This window comes from Seriola aureovittata, chromosome 15, assembly GCF_021018895.1.
Source record: "Seriola aureovittata isolate HTS-2021-v1 ecotype China chromosome 15, ASM2101889v1, whole genome shotgun sequence".
In the NCBI taxonomy this organism is placed as follows: Eukaryota; Metazoa; Chordata; class Actinopteri; order Carangiformes; family Carangidae; genus Seriola; species Seriola aureovittata.
In genome coordinates, this window is record NC_079378.1 from 17,921,205 (window position 1) to 17,941,903 (window position 20,699).

Sequence of the window (20,699 nt, forward strand, 5' to 3'; positions counted from 1 at the left end):
AGTTGACAAAACATGAGGAACAGTGGTGGGTGGAATCTTATTGAATAGGATGGGACCCTGTGCTTGTGGTAGTTTACTATGAAGGTTATGGGTTGTCTGACCTGTGTTAGGCCCTTGGGCTGATACAGACGGGTACACTTGATGTGGCAGCACAAGGGGGGAGGAGACATGGTGGCACTTGAGCCAGTGGCAGATGATTAGGTACCATTTGAATAAGCCCCTGAGTAGCTGGTAGAGACAAAGGAGGCTGGCTTACTTGCATATGGGTAAGGGATACTAGATGGAAAAAAATATATATATTGTTTATAGTGCACCCAGCAATATCTTTGTATAATTTCATTTAATTCAGCTTTCACATCAAATAGCATCTGCACCTTATCTTCTTATGCAGCCAACGTGCTGGTTTAATATGAACTCTGGCTGCAGTGTTCAGCTTCCTCCACCAAGTGGCGCTTTGGAGTAAGTACAGCCTCGAACTGCTCTCTGCAGTAAGAGGCTTATCTTGCTATCACCACGCTAGTACAAGTTTCCTGTCGGACATATTAAGGGAAACACAACTCGGTTCACGTGGGTCTGGACACGGCTGATCTCAGACGTTGATGGGAAGGTGAGTGAGTAATTGTGGTTATTAGATGTCCCCAATGCAAACCTTTGACATCAACAACATACAGAGTGGAGCAGGTTGTTGGCTGAACATCGGGTGTTGCTGACAGTTCCCTCTGCCTGTCAGCCGACAACACACACACACACACACACACACAGGGAGGAACACCACAAAATATTTTAAGTATTTCTAAGAAATACTGTTTGACAACGATATAATCTTGACTGTCATCAAGATGCCCAGTTTGACAGCACAGAGTTGTTAGTCATGACAAAAGCAAAGCTGCACTTGTGAGGCTGTGTGATGCTCCTTGTTGTCTGGTGATCTGTGATTACGGTTGAGTCTGTCGAACAAACGTGGTTGCAGATTCGTAATTTCCATGTAAACTGTGTTTACTAACTTTAACATGACAGGAGGCTAAAAACAACACAGTTCTCCGGTCCTAAACTTTCATTTTAGACAATATAAACCGTCAGCAGGAATAAAAAATAAAAAAAATAGAGTAATTAAAAGGCATTCAAACCCCCTGGTCAACGGATCGACTAGTCTGCCTGTAACCCGCCCTACATGGTGAGCCTGAAGGCACCAGCAGGAATGAAGTAGTGCATCTGACTCCAAACCATAGGCCTTCAGGAAGACAAAGACAAAGACTCAGCTGAGGGAGAGGGAGACCACCAGATTCAGCCTTATTTCATGCCAGCATCACACTGATGGTATCTTTGTTTTTTTTCCTTAGGTTAAAATGCCAAAGAAAAGCAAAACAAAGAATGTGAAGAGACGGAGTAGTGATGATGAGCAGCTCCAACCTAAACTGAGCAGGGTAGAGCAAAATGACACTCCGGCCCCTCTGTGCTTCCAAAGCCCTGTCAGCTTGTTCGAGAGCCTCATCCAGCCAATGGGGACAGAGCAGTTCTTCAGGGAGTACTGGGAAAAGAAACCTCTCCATCTTCAGAGGTCTGATTCAAGCACAGCATCCTACTACCAGTCTTTGTTCCAGCTTTCTGACCTGCAGAGCTTGTGCTCTCAGGGTCTGAGTTACTACAGGGACATCAATGTCGTTCGCTGCATCAATGGCAAGAAAAAAGTGCTCAACAAGGAAGGGCAAGTGAAGAGCAGTGTTCTCAATAAGTACTTGGTTCAGAATAAGGCCACCATCCAGTTTCACCAGCCACAGAGGTTCAAGGTGAGAGTGCTGCCCACAGAGAATATCATGTTGTCTTTGGGCCAAATTATGTTACTGCTAATGTTAATCCATCTGTCAGTTAATTACTTACAATACATTCCTTAAAGTTGCACCTAATTAATATTTGTATACTGACAGCAGGACACTGTGTAATGTGAAGAGGGTCAAACATAGTGACAAAGCTCTTACATCTTTTCCAAATATTTAGACATGGTGTTCAAATGTAATGTTTGCTTCTGTGATGGAGCTTTAAGAAAACCAACAGTATCATCAAATATATAATAATTTATTCTGTGAATGCCTGCATCAGTTTTCATTTATATACATTCAGTATATAGAGATATACACTCACCGACCACTTTATTAGGTACACCTGTTCAACTGTTTAACGCAAATATCTAATAGGCCAATCACATGGCAGCAACTCAATGCATTTAGGCTTTTAGACGTGGTCAAGACTATCTGCTGAAGTTCAAACAGAGCATCAGAATGGGGAAGAAAGGTGATTTAAGTGACTTTGAACGTGGCATGGTTGTTGGTGCCAGACGGGCTGGTCTCAGTATTTCACATCTACTGGGATTTTCACACACAACCATCTCTAGGGTTTACAGAGAATGGTCCAAAAAAGAGAAAATATCCAGTGAGCGGCAGTTCTCTGGGTGCAAATGCCTTGTTAGGTCAGAGGAGAATGGCCAGACTGGTTTGAGCTGATAGAAAGGCAACAGTAACTCAAATGACCTCTCATTGCAACCGAGGTATGCAGAAGAGCATCTCTGATCGAACAACGCGTTGAACCTTGAAGCAGATGGGCGACAGCAGCAGAAGACCACACCGGCTGCTATCCTGTCATCTAAGAACAGGAAACTGAGGCTACAATTTGCACCAGAATTAGACAATAGAAGCTTGGAAAAACGTTGCCTAGTCTGATGAGTCTCGCTTTCTGTTCAGGCTGCTGGTGGTGGTGGTGATGGTGGTGGTGGTGTAATGGTGTGGGGGATATTTATTCGTCGGTGAGTGTATGGTATCAGTCAAAACAAATGTCCATTGCTGTCACTAGAGGAACGGTTGGGGCTTCACCAAAGACAAAGAATACATCATCTATGAACCAGCACCACTTGTGGATATTTAATCTAAACCACAACTGCTGAACTTAAATGTCATTGACTCACCAACTTTGCCTTGTGTTTGATAGTTTTCAAGATGATTCACTGAAAACCAAAACTGACAACTTTCAGTAAACTCCAAAGTCTGCTGGCTTTGTCATCATTGTATATAAAATACAATTATAACAATCTATAAACAAACTTGCTGAGATATTTGGTGGTTGGAAATATGTTTGGATGGGCACATTTGATTCACTAGAGGCCAGTGACTAGTGAGTGATTGTGATCAGAGGGGCAGGTCAGGGCTGCGACTCCCTGTAGTAGGAGACAGGTCAGTAACACTTCTCACCAGTTACCTTGATGTACCAACAGGACAGTTTACCTCAGGGTTAAGTAGAGGCGACATATCACAGCAACAGGTAACTGCTCCCTTCATAATACTGTGTGTGGCCATGCCATGACAGTAAGTCAGTTAATCTTATTTACAGCAATCATAAGTTATATAACAATAAAATGAGACAAAGGTGTTAGACAACACTCAGAGAGAATTAATTGATTTATGTCACTGTTGGCTTGATGGGAAATCAGTAGGATGGGCAGCCAGCTCCTCTCATACATCTTTTATAGTACATGTCCTGACTCAAGATGTTTAGGACTTACAGCAGTGAATTTGTGTCCTATCCCACTCCGCTGGATAATTCTAACACGGACACTAGATCTGTCAAAATGATCAGATACTGAAACCTGATCCTTGTTTCAATCTCAATTTGCTGCACTGACAATAATATTTTGTTCATAGAGAATATATTTTATCTCCAGTCTGTGTGGGTACATGGTTGTAGTTATACATTTTTATTTTGCTTTGCTGTACACTGCTGTTTAGATTATGGAGTGGAGGTGCATCGGCCCTTTTAAGAGTGATTTTTCTTTTTTCCCTGCAGTCAGTCCCAAAGCTTATATTCCCACGACCTACTTAGCCACCGAACACGACCTGCTCAGCACTAGAAAGGAGACACGGGTAAAGACTGGCAGGTGAACATAGTGGAGCGTTGAGAGCCACGTGTATTTTCTGGACTTGGATTCATCAAGAGGACACAAGCACAGCTCTAAATAAATACTAATGTAACTTGACAACTGTTCACCGTAAGGACTTTAAAAGGTGCTGTGCTTCACTTCTGTATTATAGACTCATTCTAAAAGGTTTTTGTGTTCACTCTTGAAAACTGACTTCACTGACTTGAGAACACTGAAAAATATCAGTATGCCAACAAAAAAAACACTCGATTTACTATTCTCCCACAATGCAATTGCACAGCAAGCAAGCTACAAAATGGAGGACTGTGGCGAACCAAAGTGCTCATTAATAAATAAATTAAGACCTTATGACATCAATAATCTGAAGCAGAAATACAGACAAAATAAAGGACTAACTGTTTTCATTGGCTACGTGGTGAAAAAGTTTCGGTGTACCTTAAATATGTCCTGGTGCACGTCTTCATTTAGGTGGTAGAGCACTTACCACCTCCTGATGATGTCAGGTCTGGGCCCTTCAGGGTCAGGGACAAGTGTGACTGGCACCACGGAATTTGTCTGGATGAAAAAACATTCAGTAGTTTTGTTTATATTGAATTAGAGGTGTGTTTTAAGGTTGTGATGTCGCTCGAGGAGCCCACGGCACAGTTTCACAGAGACACACACACACACACACACTGAATATTAGGGTCAGACCCAATCAAAGGCAGATTAGGGGCAAGTCTTTGCAGAATGCAGGTGGGGAAAAAATAACACCACACACACAGACCTGTTGAAAGCCAGACGACCGACCAATAAAAATGTTTAGTTGCACTAGACAGATTATGGTCGCACTCTGCAGCCCTGAAATGTTTGATAAAACTGACATCATCCAACACATTTAACTCAGCCCATAACTGAAGGTTATTTCATCCAACTACTTGAAAAATAACAGCAGCAGTTATGTGAATGGACAGTATTCTATACAAGATTAAAAAAAATTTAAAAAACAAAAGAATTTTGCAGATAAACAAGATTTGGAATGATGAAACATTCAGTGGAAAATTTAACATGATCCCAGTGATATCCCAACCTCCAGCAAATGAATGACGACTTCCTACAGCAGCATGTATCAGACCAGAATATATACCACTGCTGATATTTTTCTAAATGACATTACATTCATAAAGCACATTCAAAGTAAGTGTATTCGGCCTAATGCGGTCAAATAAACGTGGTGAAAATCTTTTCAACAAACCTCAGATCAGACACTTCAATGAAGCTTTGTCAGAAGTAGCTCATGTGGTTTTCCTGTGTGTTGCCAGGATGAATTGTGGAGGATCCAGGAGAAGCTCGAGAGTTTTTTTGGAGCCTTGGTGGGATCCAATGTCTACATCACACCACAGGAGTCCCAGGGTCTTCCAGCTCACTATGATGATGTTGAGGTACAATAATGAATCTGTGACTTGACTTCATATTTACAGCATACCTTCATTCAGTTTATTAGGAACACCTAGCCAAAACTGATGTCCTGCAATAAATCTTTCTTCATGAAGGTTATAATGTTTTATAAGCCTGAATTCTGTATCCTGCATGTGGGAAGTTTGCAATACATACCCTGATCAGCTGATACTTGGAGGTCTCAGTGCATTTTGTCCTTATGCTGATGGTGCTCTTTGCCCAGGTATTTATCCTGCAGCTGGAGGGACAGAAACGGTGGCTTCTCTACAATCCTACTGTTAGACTGGCAGCAGAGTACAGCCTGGAATCAGCGGAGCGGATCGGCAGCCCTACCCATGATATTATACTTAAGGTACAGCTCCATCTAATTATACTTAAGGTACAGTTCCATCCATCCATGTTGAAACTTGGTTTGGTGCTGTTAATGTGGACAAAATAATAGACACATGCTCAGTCTAACACAGTACAGTAACACAGTACAGTCACAGTACATAGAAGGCAAGAAAGAGAAATGGGAGGCAGACCGTTCAGTCAAAGCTAATATGAGACTTCAGCAATCCAACTTTATCATGTGAGTATCAATCATCCTCTCTCTCCACAGGCTGGAGATCTTCTGTACTTTCCCAGAGGCACCATCCATCAAGCCAGCACTCCAGCAGGAGTGGACCACTCCACCCACTTGACTCTCAGCACTTACCAGAGAATGTAAGAGAGCTCCCCTTCTCCCTCACTTTAACGTTGCGTCTACACAGGAGGCGTAGTGCACATCTTCACCCAAAACGCAATCATTGTAGTTCTGTATGTAAAACGAGAAAACAGACTTGAAGCATAAAAATATGATTGAGGTTGCACGAATTCATGTACAGTAGAGAGTCAGTACAGTGGAGTCACTGCTTATCCCAATGTTTTTCTAACATCTATTGGAATTTTACATGTGCCTACCAATTTTTGTATATATAGGCAAAACCGCGTGGATAGGAACGGCCTAGTTGAAATTTTGTTGGTGTACATTTTCACCAGGCTAGACATGTTTGCAAAGTTTCATGAGTTTTTGAACATGTTTAGTCATGTTTTGTTCAGACAGGTGACCAGCAGGTGTATGGAAGTGTGAAAATAAATCTTGGCACTTGTTAGTTGTCCGTCTGTGATGTGGCTGATAAAGAGTGACACTCTCTCACCTGTCCTTTCTACCTGTCCTTACCTCAGGTCATGGGGAGATCTGATGTTGGACATATTTCCCAGCTTTCTATGTGACAGCAGCAGGACTGAAGTCAGCCTGAGAGAGGGCATGCCCAGAAGACTCTTACTGGTAACTATGTACCTAGAAGGGTTTGTTTGATGTAAAGTTTGCCATCTGGAAGAAACCTGCACGGATCCTTGCGAGTCCAGATTTATGGACTGTAAGCACCATACCCACATGTGAACATGTCCATGTGCGTAATAGAAGTTGTATGGATTTTGGAAAACATCCAGCCTTCAACAGTTATCCAGATGCAAATGACAGTTTCACCCCATCATCACAATTAGGAACTAAGAAATGCTTTCACTCCCAGACTGATGTATTGTTTTGTAAAAGTCCTAATTGTAAAAGTGAGATGTCCATGTCTTTTTTCATTATAAAGCAAGTCTGGGTTCTATATTAATACTGTGAAAGTATCAAAGCGCTCAGTCCACAGAGAGATGCACACAGCCTCTATTCATAAACTGAGCTTCAAAACGAGCCATCAGGACTTCTGTAACTTTGTGATGTCACAACAAAGTGTGACAGCAACAGAGTGTTAACCTGCTATATTGCTATATTGTATTAGATCACTCAGAAAACAGTGAGTTCACCAACCTGTTGTTACTAGAGCTCCAGAGAGAAGCCCGAAAGAGGAGATGTAAAACTACATTGAGATGGTTTTTGGTTCTTAAAACCTCAAATATATCTTCTTATGGATAAACACTTCAAATAAAACACTGGAAAAGTGTAAAATAAGGGACCTTTAATCTATGAGCTGGCACTGGATCCTAAGACATTATTCACTGATCACTTCGGGCTGAATTCAGAATTAACAACTTAAAAATACCCTGTAGAGTTCATGACAACTGGTGGCACTGTAGAGCATTGTTTTGATGAGCTTGTCCAAGATCCCAACATTTGTCAAAGACAGTGCATATTACACATATGTCATATTTACATGTGTTCAGCCACATTAAAATCACCTGACTGATATTGTAGCATGCCAAAACAGCCCGGACCTGTTGAGGCCTGGACTCTGAAGTTGTCCTGTGGTATCAGGCACCAAGACTTCATCAGATCCTTTAAGGCCTGTAAACTGGGGCCACGATGGATTGGACTTGTTTGTCCAGTATATCCCACAGATGCTTGATCGGATTAAGGTCTGGGGTTTTCGGAGGCCAAGTCAACACCTTGAACTCTGTCATGTTCAAGTTTTGAAATGTGATAGGACACATTATCCTGCTGAAAGAGGCAACTGCCATCAGGGAATACCATTGCTATGAAGAGGTGTACTTGACCTGCCACAGTACGTTTCAAAGTAACTCATATGAATGCCAGGACCCAGGGTTTCCCAGTAGAACATTGCCCAGAGCATCACAATGCCTTCTTCCCATAGTGCATCCTGCTGCCACCTCTTCCCCAGGTAAACGACAGCCATCCACATGATGTAAAAGAAAATGTCATTCATCAGACCAGGCCACCTTCTTCCGCTGCTCCATGGTCCATCTCTGACACTCTCGTGCCCATTGTAGGCGGTTGCAGTGGTAGACAGGAGTCAGCATGGGCAGCGGCCTCATTCACAGCACGATGTGATGCAGTGTGTGTTCTGACAGTTTTCCAACATCACCTGCATTTAAGTTTTCACCAGTTTGTGCTACAGGCCAACCTTTGCTTCGCACACACATCAATGAGCCTTGGGCGCCCATGAAACTGGCGCCGGTTCACCAGTATCTTTACTTGGACCACTTTTAGTAGGTACTGACCACTGCATACTGGGAACTGTTGTGAAGATCTGGCTCAGACCTTTACACTTCCCCGACACATTAATTTTAAGAGGTGACTGTTCACCTGCTGCCCACCATATCCTACCCCTTGACAGGTACAGTTGTAACAAGGTTATCAATGTTATTCACTTCACCTGTCAGTCGTTTTAACAGTGTGGCTGAATGGTGTGTATATGTATGTGTCTGTGTAGAATATGCAATATTTTTTGTTTTATTAGAAACTTGTTGCTAGCTGTGCTTGAAGCTTTTGTTCCAAGAGTCACTCACTCACTCACTCACTCACTCACTCACTCTCAATAGTTGCTGTTTCCATGGGAAGCAATGGACCCAAATTGAGGCTAGTGGGGTGGTGAGCTGAGATAATGTTTATACATGTCAGACAACACAAGGGGATTCTGGGAGTCGTTTTGCCATAAAATTGCACTTGCCTTTGCTCATCTCAACCAAAGGTGTAAACAGCCATTTTTATGGCTATAGTTGGTGGAGCCACAAATACAGACCTCTTCAGAATAACACATACCAGTATTTATTCACATCACAAATATTCACATTGGGTCCATCTGGATTTCTCACCTGTGTATTTGTATGTGTAGGGTAGCAGTGAAGGCCGAGACACCAGCAGTCGGCTGGCCACTGCCCTCAGATCTCTGGCTGCTGAATTGGAAACGGGGATGCTGGAAGTTCGCTCCACTCACATGAAGAGAGACTTTATCATGAACAGGCTGCCACCATATAGCCAGCAGCTGCTCACACCTTGTGAGTCCGTTTGTGGTTATTGTGTGTTCCAGTATCTACAGGGGGACCGTATATGACATGCTCATTTTGTTTGTGTGTGTCTGTCTGTCTGCCTCTCTCTCTCTCTCTTCTCTCTCTCTCTCGCTCTCTCTCTCTCTCTCTCTCTCTCAGCTGAGAGGATTCCTGCCTTGGAGGATATGGTGTGCTTGAGGTGTAAAGACCACATGGTAGTAACAGTGGAGCAAAGTCAAGAAAGAACGGTAAGTCCATTTAGGCCGTAAATTTAAGGATCTAGGCGATAATTGAATCAGATATTCATAATTTTTCCAATTATCAGAATCCTGCCAGCAATTGTCAGATATCCAACAAAAAAATTGTGTGCGTTTTCCAGGATGAGGCCACAGAGCTGGTTGTCTTTGTCTTACATTCTTTGAAGAACCAGAGGGAAAGCCACATGATGGGTGAAGCTTGTGATGAAGAGGAGGAACATGATGTCTCCAAGGTGAGCAGTTAACTCACTGTTCTCTTGCTGCGGTTCTTGTAGCGCTGACAGGATGACGGTGATTTTTCTTTTTTCACCCCCTTGATTTTGCTTATGAAGTGCTGTCTAAACAAACTTCTTAGTATTAAGAAATTAATTCTAAGCTAACAAAATAATTCATAATAGAGACTGTGTAATCCTAACCCCTAAGCCCACGGTTGGCACCCATACACGGACCAGCCATGTACCAGGTTTATACCCAGTCTTATTTGAAAGAAAGTCTGTAAATCTAGTGACAAATGTGCTAAATTGGAAACACCGCAGACTGTAAATGCCCCCTAATAAAACCTGTTTGTACCATATTATTTTGAAAGAGCAACGGTCAATGGGGAAACTCAGTCACGTGGCATTTGGCTGACCAATGGTGGAGATATGATCAGTGAGTGAGTGAGTGTGGGACGAAGACCCTGCTGTTGTGGTCCAGCCAAAAATGAAACTATATATGAGTGATCTCTGTATTAAACGAAATAGGTCAGGATAAGAATATGTGGACTTGGGGCTGACTTCCTTACACATGGTAGAAAGTCAGGAAGTATTGAGTGACTCTGTCACAAATCAGTGCGGGGTGGTGAGGGTGTGTTAGCCATTGCACAGCAAAAAAAAGGGGGGTCGGCGAGTCTGGCTCAGTCTGTGGTCACAACTGCTGACGTAGATTTTGATAGCAGTGGACATAAATGAATACCTGAAGCACTCTGTCCTGTACCTAGGTGAATACATAAAGTACTGGCCAGGCGCAGTCCTTGATATATGTGATGCATGCGTAAATGTTTTGTTGATAATTTCCCCAGTTGTCCAAACCCAGAAACTTATTTTTTTGTCTCTGCAGGGCCTGAAGTTCCCTCTGTCCCACCTCCAGGCCCTGCGACAGCTCCAACAGGCCGAGCAGCTGGCTGTGGCCCAGCTCCAGCTGCCCACCCAGGAGGCCAAGCTCAGTCTGGTCCTGGCTCTCTGGAGTGAGAGCCTGCTGGAGGTGCTGTAGCACACCAATAAATCAAAATATGACTGAAGTGAAGTATTACATCAACGTATGTTGATTTTTACAAATCCTTCTAAATGTTTTCTCCTCGCCTTATTCTGTTTCCCTCCTGAATAAAGTTGGCACAGCTCCAGCAGTGCAGGATCTGACGCTCTGATCTCATGTCACCAGCTTCTTTGATGCGATCTCTCCTTCACCTTTTATTTCACCTGTTTTACTTTTTTTTTTTTAAATGTGTGTTTCAGGAGTTTATTTTCTATCATCTATGGTGCTGCCCCCAACCAAAGATTTTCCTGCTCACCGCACCAACATAATAACTCATAATGAGCCTATATACTTTTAACAAGCACATGATTTATAATAACACATATTTATCTGGGCTGTTTAACCTCAGAGCACATAAAAGGTATACAGTTTTACCTCTGTACACAAGTGTAAATCCACCTTAACCTGCAATGGTCCAAAGGCTTATTTGAAACAATTCATTAAAGGCCACTAAGACCAGAAACTGGAATAAACAACAGTATTTGATACAGCCATTATCTACATGTATGGATTGCACCACACAACATGCCTTGTGTTAGTTTCAAGTCTAGATTATTATTTGTTTGCTTTATTACAAACATCAGTTTTGAATGGCATTCTTGTACTTCTGGAAGAGAACATGTTCCTGTTTCACTCCTACTTTCTATTTAAGAGGGGATGTAAATTATTATTATTTTTTTTAGTTATGAAAGATTTATGTACAAGCATTAAGGCATAGAAAAACATTTAACAAACAAGGGACATCAGATGAGAAAGAGAGCAGTCTGAATAACAGAATAAAAAACATTTAGGTAAACAAAAACAAAATAATATGAAAAGTCATGAATGAAAAAAAAAAGAGTTCTACATATGATCTTTTCATGATAAAATTGTGGAGAGCCTTAGATCAGGGCAAGAGTATTTAACCATTTCTAAAGCTTTGGAGTATGAATTATTCAATATCTGAAATGGAAGAAGTCTGGAAGCAACCAACTGAGCAAGAAAAGCCTTGGTCAGGGGAGGAGACCAAAAACCGAACAGTCCCTCTAATAGAACTTCAGAGGTCCTCTACAGAGAGAGAGAACCTGCTGGAAGGATATCAGCAGCTCTCCATCAGTCAAGCCTTTATGGTAGAGAGACTAGATGGAAACGTGACAGCCTACTGGAGTTTGTCAAACAGCATTTGAAGGACTCTGAGAGCAGGAGGAACAAGATTCTTGTTCCAGGAATAGAAATCTTTTCAAAGAGTTTGGGAAGGAAATTTCTACAATTCTGAGAACTTTTACTTATACAAAATTAATCCTATGCGGAGATTGGAATTCCATTAAAAATCCACTTTTGAACTGTATAGCCTACCTCCACAAGTTGTAAGAATGAATAATACAGAGTTTAATAATGTATAAATCTAAACTGTTTTGACATATTTTGAAAAAGTAGCAGGTATTATGTCAGGATTCCTATTGAAGTCCTCCTCTACTGCAATTTTGATGTAAATAAAATCCCTGTTAAATTGTCTAACTACCATAAACAAGTGTCATTGTCCCCATGATTAATTATTTATAAATACATATGTTCTCCCTATAAATGTTTAATTTGGAACAATAAAAATATTAGATTTAAACATAAAATATTGATAGCTGGATTAAAAATGACATACTGTTGGTGACACAATTACCAAATGAAAACAGATTTTTACTGACATACAGAATTCCTCAAGAAATATGGAATTCAAGTAACTGGTCTCTTGAGAATAATGCAATGAACTGGCATGGTATTGGCACAAAAAAATGTGATAATAGTCATATTAGTTTACTAATTACTTTGCCAGAGGTTCATAACTCCTGCCTAGTTGTCATAGAACTCTAGATTTGAAAATATTAAGAGGACGTCAGCTTGGAATTTTAGTAATACAAAATATAAAATATATACATTTAAAATTATACATTTGATTTATCCTGTAACCCAGATACTTTCAAGATTCTGTGACGATATTGACAGAAAATGTGTATTACGCATATTATCATTTTATTAAAGCCTTGTGTATGAAATAGTTTTGGTTCAACTATTCATTTAGAAAATTTTTTTTTTTTTAATTTATGATGAAACTGATTGTAAAAAATAAAACAACAACACAATTCAAAGTAGTATTCTGACACTATATTGATTCATCACATGGATCAATGGAAAAATAGTAAATAAATAAAAACAGAAACTTTTTTGTTAGATGGTAACCCTGTAGATATAGTTTTGCGGGTGTTTTTTTTTTAATACCTTGAATATTTTTATTTCATTTTCTTTATTTATGTGTTGCATTATATTTTATTTTATTTATTAATTTGGTTGTATTTTGTATGTATTGCCCATATCCTCTCTATCATGTATCTTATTTCAGAAGTTTTGATCGATGGTATCTTCCACTTTGAATATTTAATAGTGTAATAGTCAGCCCAAGTCGAATGTTATGCGATTTATGATAGACGACCCCGGGCAGACAAAATGTTTGCAGTGAGGAATCATGGGAAATAGCGCCATGGTAACAGCAGGGTTCACATAAAGCCCGTAGACCATGGAACTAACGCGTAAGAGTAGCTAACATGACCGGACAGTTTTTATTGACGCACCCAGGTACCCGCCATGACATGAATGTATGATATAGTTGACAACACCACCGAGGTAAACGGATTTATTTCTGCTAATCTAGGCTGTATCTCTCAGTTGTTCTGGTGTTTGTTCTGGTGTTTGTTCGTTGTCTGTAATGTTCCGGCCCACGTACTGTAGGCCGCTGTCAACATTGTAGTCTGAGTCAGAGCCGACAGCGTTTAATTCAATGTTGTGATTTTGCATGATACAAACTAAGGCGATAGCAAAGTCTGCTACATCTGGAATTGTTACATTTCATTTCTTTACGAGAATAGCAGGAAATACATTTTCAATAGTTTTTAATTAGTATTTTTGGTTTATCAGTTCAACCAAGCAAATGTGTGTTCGATAATGTGTGGTGGATAAATAACGAACGATTCATTCGAAAGTTTGATTTTAGTTCAAATTAGTACCTATATGCTGAGTTTGATGACGTTTGGCGATTGTTAATGATAAAGTGAATTTCTTTGTGTTTTTACAGGAGGTTGTAGAGAGCGATTTTTGAACGTTTTTTTTTCTTCTTTTCTTCCTTTCTTTCTTCCTTTTTTTTTTAAACAAAACATAAGGTGTGTGGTCCTTCAGCATTCAAACAGATATAGTAATGGAGATCAAGACTAATCACAACCAACATTTACCAATTATAAACTCCTTCAGCATCAGTGTAGTTTAAATGTGAGTGTGGGTGGGCACGAACAGATGGCACAGGTGAAGGTATGTCATTGTGAAATGCCTCATTTCTTTCATTTGTATCTTTTCTTCCTCCTTTGACTGTAAAGTTCAAGCCTGACTGTTTCCTCTGTTAGTCCAATCTGCTGATCATCTCTCTTGTAGCTGATGTTGGCCTCTCTGTCCACAATGATGTCACATGGTTTCAAGAGCAGTAAGCAGGACTTCACCTTTGGACCATGGAAAGTGACTGCTGCCAAAAACCACATCATGAAATCCAAAGACATTGAACGGTGAGATGTTCCATTTACTTTAGTATGTACTTTTAACTTTTACTTGTTGGTGGAGGATTTACCAGGTAGTAAGAAAAAACACCAGAGCCTCGTGTGTCATGGATGTCCAAGAGACAGTCATGAATGTCTCTTGGACACCGCACGGCAACGTAGTGATATCTCGCAAAGAATACTTCAACCTTCTGAGGCTGTACTCTAATGTTCCTCTTGACTTATCCAAACCATATGAAGCACATTTTCAACACACTCTGCTTGTGTGTCACAGGCACGTTGCACACCTGCCGTTGCAGGTGCATATTACTCTCTTGACAATGCGCCCTTAAAATAGCAGTGAAATACTGCACCACTGACTGAAGACCAGGTTTTTGTCGGTCAGCCCCTTTCCATCACCTTAAGATAACAATGTGCCAACAACGCACATGACTACTCCTCGATATAAGACAGGTCTTGGTTAGAAGTGTATTTGCTATTTTAACAATCTGTCAAATTCAATCTGTTCTGCTCTTCAGTGGTCAGCTGACTGGGGTTAGTGTGTTGCCAACAGTGGAGTTACACCGATGTGTGGTTGTTGGACTAATGGAAGATACTGGTAATAAAATAGCTCAGGTACCTATTTCTTGTTGCTTATCAGCTGTTATAAACATGAGTGCTGATTTATTTGTAATTAGTATCCTACATCCATTGTATTCGGCATCCTTGTTTTTGTGGTTAACATAAAACTTCACAAAGCAGCGTGATGAGGAGTCATCACTGCAGCTTCACTATACGGAGGCCATGACGTGCAGTCCAGCTGCTGATCTGACACCAAAGTCACACAATAATTACAGAGTACAGAACGAAGCAGCTCATGAGCTGTGATACATAAAAACACCCTGTTATTTACAAATCAATTGTGTTTCACACTTTATTGACAGAAGAAAAAGTAAGGCTATCTGAGCAAAGCAGAGGTGCACACACTTAAGATTACAGATGACAAGACATTAGATTTTAATTGGATTTTATGTATTTCTTATATCATTAATTAATAGAAAAGCTAATTTTTGAGACCCCCCTGCTCTCCCTCTCTATTATGCTGTGTTTTAATACAGCTAGTTGCTCATTTACAAATGTTTCTGTTTTTGAGGTCAGTTACTAAAGCAAGTTTGAAATAAGGATTTAATGGCAGCTCATACTACATGTTAACCAGCAAACAAACAAGATTCAGTGATCTTATAATTATTTTCTGGTCACAACATATTCAACATGAGTATATGTTAATGACAACAGCTGCACTGTGTGATCAGTGATACTCACTGACGATGGGATATAATAGGAGGCTATGATGCCATAGCCATTGAGAGACAATTATGTGGATGAAGGGTACTCTATACACTTCCAGAGATCCAGATGCTTTTATGCGAGTACAACAGGAAAAATGTCAGCACAAAAACTCTAAATTAGAAAAGTTTCCATGGAAGAACAGTGGACATTGAAACCATGACTGACTGCTGACTGAGCTGGAGCACAGCTGTATCACATGATGCAAATGGATCCTGTGGGTATTTATACATTTCACTCGTTGTACACATCATTATCCAGAATGAAGCCGGGGAAAAGGCAGATATAGAATATTCTGTGTCCTCACACAGAAAATCAAGAGTTTAACAGGTAAAAGTATTTTAATACAAAAACTACAGTTATATTGATGATACTTGAACTGAAGTGTTGTTTGTGTCCTGGTTTCAGCTGTTTGCTGTTTGTCGTTCCAGGTTAGCAGAAGAGATGAGCATGCCCCTTCCAGAGATGCTGTTTGGGGACAACATCCTGCGCATCCATCACACAGATGGCTACGGAATTGAATTCAATGCCGTCGATGCCCTTAAGAGAGTTAACAACATGGAGGATGCTGTCAAGGTGGCCTGTGCTCAGGAATGGCAGGAGAGCAGGCAAGATGAGCATCCGTGTGTTACCCAGGCCAGAGCTGGAGGGTTGATTTGTTAACATTTGAATTGTGAAATGTGATATGTGAGAGCAAAGAACAGCTGTAGATAATAGAAAAACTGATTCTCAAACATTGATAGTAGTTTCAGTGCAGCCTGTTTGACATCAGGATATTTCTCTGTTGGTCCCCTCCCTCAGAATGACTGCAGTCTCTCTACACACAGTTTAATCACGTATTTGAGATATGATGTATATACCGTCCGTCCATTTGGCAAAGCCGTTTCCACTGAGGCACCTACCCTTAAGTGTCTGTGCTGTATATTTGGGGCAGGCAGTGATCTCATGAATCTGGCTGCTTCGCAACGTAACATGATTTGTGCAGCAAGATTGCCATGTTGTCACGTGACACGAGAGCGACAGTTGGTGGCAGTAATGCACCTCTGAACTGGTCTGCCAACAGCTGCATAAGAGGAGATTGACTAGAACGATGGAGAAGGAAATTCATTTCATTTTATCTCACAAATCAGAAATAAAACATAGAATACAGGTATACAAACATAATAATAGTAATGGGTGAAAATGGGACTCCCCAATAAGCAGGGGATGTCTCAACCAACTCAAGATAACAGGAGATTATTTTAAACCATTTCTACATTGAATTTACAGAACAGTTACTGCAGTGTTTCCCATACAGTGTTACTTGTGGCACCACATAGTGTTTTGATTTTGATATTGATTCGCTTAGGCCCTGCTTGCCTCTCTCTCACTCACTCACTCACTCACTCACTCACTCACTCACTCACTCACTCACTCACTCACTCACTCACTCATTGACAATGGACCTGTCTGTCATAGTGACACTGGCCATTGGGAGCATCAAGCCTCAGCAGTGGGGCATCAAAAAATCCATAAAGCTCTTACCGTCCTGTGTCTTGGCTGACCCTCTTTGTGCAACTGTCATTTGTACACATGAGAGTGTGTTTCTGCGTGTGCCAGGACTGGAGTTGGTGTGGGTTGTTATTTATTTGACGCAATGTGAAGCTCTGAGTTGTTAACATGAATCTCTGTGATCTCCTTGCAGAGCTGATTCTGAACACTCCAAAGAGGTGGTGAGACCTTATGACTGGACATACACCACAGATTACAGAGGCACTCTGATAGGAGAGGGTGTGCAGATACAGGTGGTTCACTTTCCTTAATGTGATGGAACACATATCATCCACACCTGTGTTATGTGTTTCATTTTGTTTTATATATTGTATTTCTACCTGTTGTTGTTGTTGTTGTTGTTGTTCTGAAGGTGACTGAGACGGCAGAACGTATCAACATGGAGAAGCTGAAGGCTCGGGAACAGATCATGTTCTTTGATGACGTACTACTGTTCGAGGACGAGCTTCATGACCACGGAGTCTCAATGATCAGTGTCAAAATTGTGAGTGCTGTCTTTATGTCCAACAGCTGATACTGTTGATTCAAATGAGGACCAAATTTTTGTTAACACAAGAGGAAGACAAATCTTTCAGTCCGTATATAATTATAGCCTAATTTACTGAGGCAGTAGCTCCTTTTAAATCTTCATTTATTCAGGGAAGCCACCCAGAGCCCAGCTCTCTTTGCAGGAACCATACTCACATAGGTGCACACATTCACACCTGGAATCTGACTATAATTACACACCACAGTTGTATTCTGGGAGAGGAGTGGGAGAGCTCGGCAGGCAACGTTCAATGGTGGGAATTGTCTCACAAAAGAAATGTTCCTGACTGATTCCAAAACTTGTTTCTTACATGTCTGTATTAACTCATTGAATCATGATATAATGTTGCTGTGTGTCTTGTTGATGATGCAGAGGGTGATGCCCACCAGTTTTTTCCTGTTGTTGCGCTTCTTCCTACGAGTGGACGGAGTGCTGATTAGAATAAATGACACACGACTGTATCATGAGGCAAGTTGTTTTCCTCCAACCAGAAACAAAGTACAGTGCAGGGTTTTCTACTGAGTCATAGAATTTAAATGTGGCACAAGTTATATTACACGGTCAAGGCTCTAACGAGTAATGAATGGTGATCCTGTTTTTGATTCCAGGCTGGGAAGAATTACATGCTACGAGAGTTCAGCACAAGGGAAAGCAAAATATCAGAACTGAAGGTCAGTTATGTCCTAATGACAAGAGATCCCTGACTCTGGTCAGGGATCTTTCTGTTCAGAGTTGTTGTATATTTCCAATGTGGTGTATTTGAAAAACACTATATCCAATTAAATTTACCTATGGTACAGCATTAGCATGTATTTGAATAAAAGCTATAATTTTGTTTGATGACTAATTATAATTTCACTTTTAAATGACGCCTTCATTCATCAGCAGATTTCATGTAAAGCCTATGTTAAAAGAATATGGATTTAAAATCATGAAGTGCAGTAGTTATTATTGTCAGTGTAACAGATGTTACTCTCTCCTCCAGAATGTCCCTGCTTCTCTCTACACTGATCCCAATGAGATTGCCCAGCATTTAACCCTGAAGCTGACAGTGTGTGAGAAGCTGGAGCTTCCTGTAATAGAGCCTCAGACAGCTGCTGATGAAGCCCCTCAGTGACCAACATACTACAAGGTCCACATTGATGCTCTGCATGATGAAAAACAGGAATAGTAGTCTTAAACCACACCCTTCATTTTACAGTATCATAATCATCGATTTCTCCTTCAAAAATCCGAGGAATCGTTTTTACATAAATAGTTTTTATATGTGGCCACTATGATGGTGTGTTCTCAAAATGATGCACTGTTAGAAAGACTCTTTTACCCCAGTTAACCACACTTTGCTCTAACATCTGGCTTTAATTTTTGATTTGAACTGATTTTTATTTTATTTTTCAGTGTCAACTTAACATTGTGTGTGTAAGTCTCATTAGGACAGTTGTTAGTATGTCACTACTGTATTTGTAAAAAGCTACACAAAATAAAAAGGTTGTCATGAATTTCTGTAAATATGGGAACTGTTTTTTCTACACTGACTTACAGAAGGTGAAAAGGCTTGTTTTTCATGTGCAAGTTAAAAACCTTGAGAATCTATGTGAATATGTCGACAATGTGGCCAAATAAATGTTTGTGTAAATATAGCTAGCTTACTTTGCTTGCACTGGATTCTTGTTTTCTTTTGAGGAATGATTATGGTGTACTTCAGCTGTGCAAAACGCCATAATGGGGTTTCTACCAGTAAGAATCATTAATATGACAAAAATTACATAACTAAAATAAGGAATTATTCATCCACCCCCACTGCTGAGATGGGTGTCCAGCTGTTGTAGTTTTTTTCAAACCTTTGGGAAAAGAAAGAAACTTTACAATTGTGTGCAAAAGGTTGGGAAACCCTGGGAAAATTATATATTTAAATTATTTTTGTGAAACCCCTTCAAACCCTGCAGTTTGTTTGTTTTTTTTAATTTAATTTCATTATGGTATGTACCGCAGTTTGGACAATCTTCTACTGGTAAAGTGTCAAAACTTCCATTAGTTGTCAGCTGATGACCGTTTCAGAGCTTTTAACCTCTGGGCACCTGATCTGAAAATAAAGCAAATTTGATTTGAGCCTACCAAGCAGGGGGGGCATATAAAATAATAACAATAATACAAAAAAAACTCAACATGTTAGTTTCTCTCAGCATTTAATGCTTATCTTCTTTACTTCACATGTTCACTCAGCCACAGAGATTTATCAATATAATGAGATCTGTGATTGGTCAGCTATTACTGCAACAGAGAAACTACACTTTATGTCAGTCTTTCATTTTCATCTAAATATTGTTTGGCAGTAAAATCAGCAGAAAAATAAAAGCTTTTATCTGACAAAATTTGAAATCTGTTTTATTGTTTCAGGAGCCTGTCAGAAAATACTTAAATACATGACAGTAGCACAGGTGGAGTGGCAATTGGGTCATTACATCCTGTGATTTTGGGTCTCTAGTAGAAGGATGTTTTCTATAAAGCACTTAGTGGTCATTCTTTAAGTTGTTATGTCACTATGGCAATTTAAAAACAGCCTGTGCCTCTAACAATCACTTATCCACTTATCTTCTCTGTGTTGGTGCAGAGGAGCCAGCAGGAGACAACAAACATTGTGTGTGTGTGTGTGTTTGTATATTTGTTTTACATTATACAATACATTCTAATCAATAACATACTAAATAAAATCTATTTATAGTACTTATAATCCCATGCCCAATCAATTAATTGGAGAATGTGCAGAATCTGTATGAATGTTCTGAGTTTGATATGTGTTTTTATATATATTGCTGTGGTGGCTGCAGTGGCAGCATTGCTATAAACAGTGGGGCAGATCATGGGAAGTCAGTGTGCCAGCATCATGTTACTGTTGTGCCGCTGGAGCTGGTTTGAACTAATTTATATAATCTGTGGGACACCAGATCAATCTGAGGGGTCAGCAGATTGTTAATGAAAGAGGAAAGAAGAAAAACCAAAGTTCTGATTTACAAATCGTTTTTCAGTCTTTAGAATATTTCTCTGATCTTTGATTTTTG

General features: G+C 40.3%; 2 protein-coding genes across 4 annotated transcripts; both read left to right on the forward strand.

The window, feature by feature from the left end:
* Nucleotides 1-540: 540 nt before the first annotated feature.
* Nucleotides 541-10,777, forward strand: riox2 (ribosomal oxygenase 2). Its single transcript, XM_056398319.1, has 10 exons — nucleotides 541-607; nucleotides 1,341-1,787; nucleotides 5,227-5,346; nucleotides 5,586-5,714; nucleotides 5,964-6,067; nucleotides 6,569-6,671; nucleotides 8,962-9,124; nucleotides 9,275-9,363; nucleotides 9,495-9,605; nucleotides 10,471-10,777. The coding sequence occupies exons 2-10, from the start codon at nucleotides 1,347-1,349 to the stop codon at nucleotides 10,621-10,623; spliced, it is 1,413 nt and encodes a 470-aa protein (XP_056254294.1). The 5' UTR covers nucleotides 541-607; nucleotides 1,341-1,346; the 3' UTR covers nucleotides 10,624-10,777.
* A 2,390-nt stretch (nucleotides 10,778-13,167) lies between these two features.
* Nucleotides 13,168-19,289, forward strand: tiprl (TIP41, TOR signaling pathway regulator-like (S. cerevisiae)). Of its 3 annotated transcripts, XM_056398338.1 has the most exons (9): nucleotides 13,191-13,317; nucleotides 13,851-13,995; nucleotides 14,116-14,243; nucleotides 15,992-16,168; nucleotides 17,245-17,344; nucleotides 17,464-17,595; nucleotides 18,013-18,108; nucleotides 18,249-18,311; nucleotides 18,626-19,289. In XM_056398338.1, the coding sequence occupies exons 2-9, from the start codon at nucleotides 13,981-13,983 to the stop codon at nucleotides 18,755-18,757; spliced, it is 843 nt and encodes a 280-aa protein (XP_056254313.1). In that variant the 5' UTR covers nucleotides 13,191-13,317; nucleotides 13,851-13,980; the 3' UTR covers nucleotides 18,758-19,289. The 3 variants fall into 3 exon arrangements, with proteins under 3 accessions (XP_056254312.1, XP_056254313.1, XP_056254314.1); XM_056398337.1 differs by lacking the exon at nucleotides 13,851-13,995 and having other exon boundaries at nucleotides 13,168-13,317; XM_056398339.1 differs by lacking the exon at nucleotides 13,191-13,317 and having other exon boundaries at nucleotides 13,843-13,995.
* The last annotated feature ends 1,410 nt before the right edge of the window (nucleotides 19,290-20,699 follow it).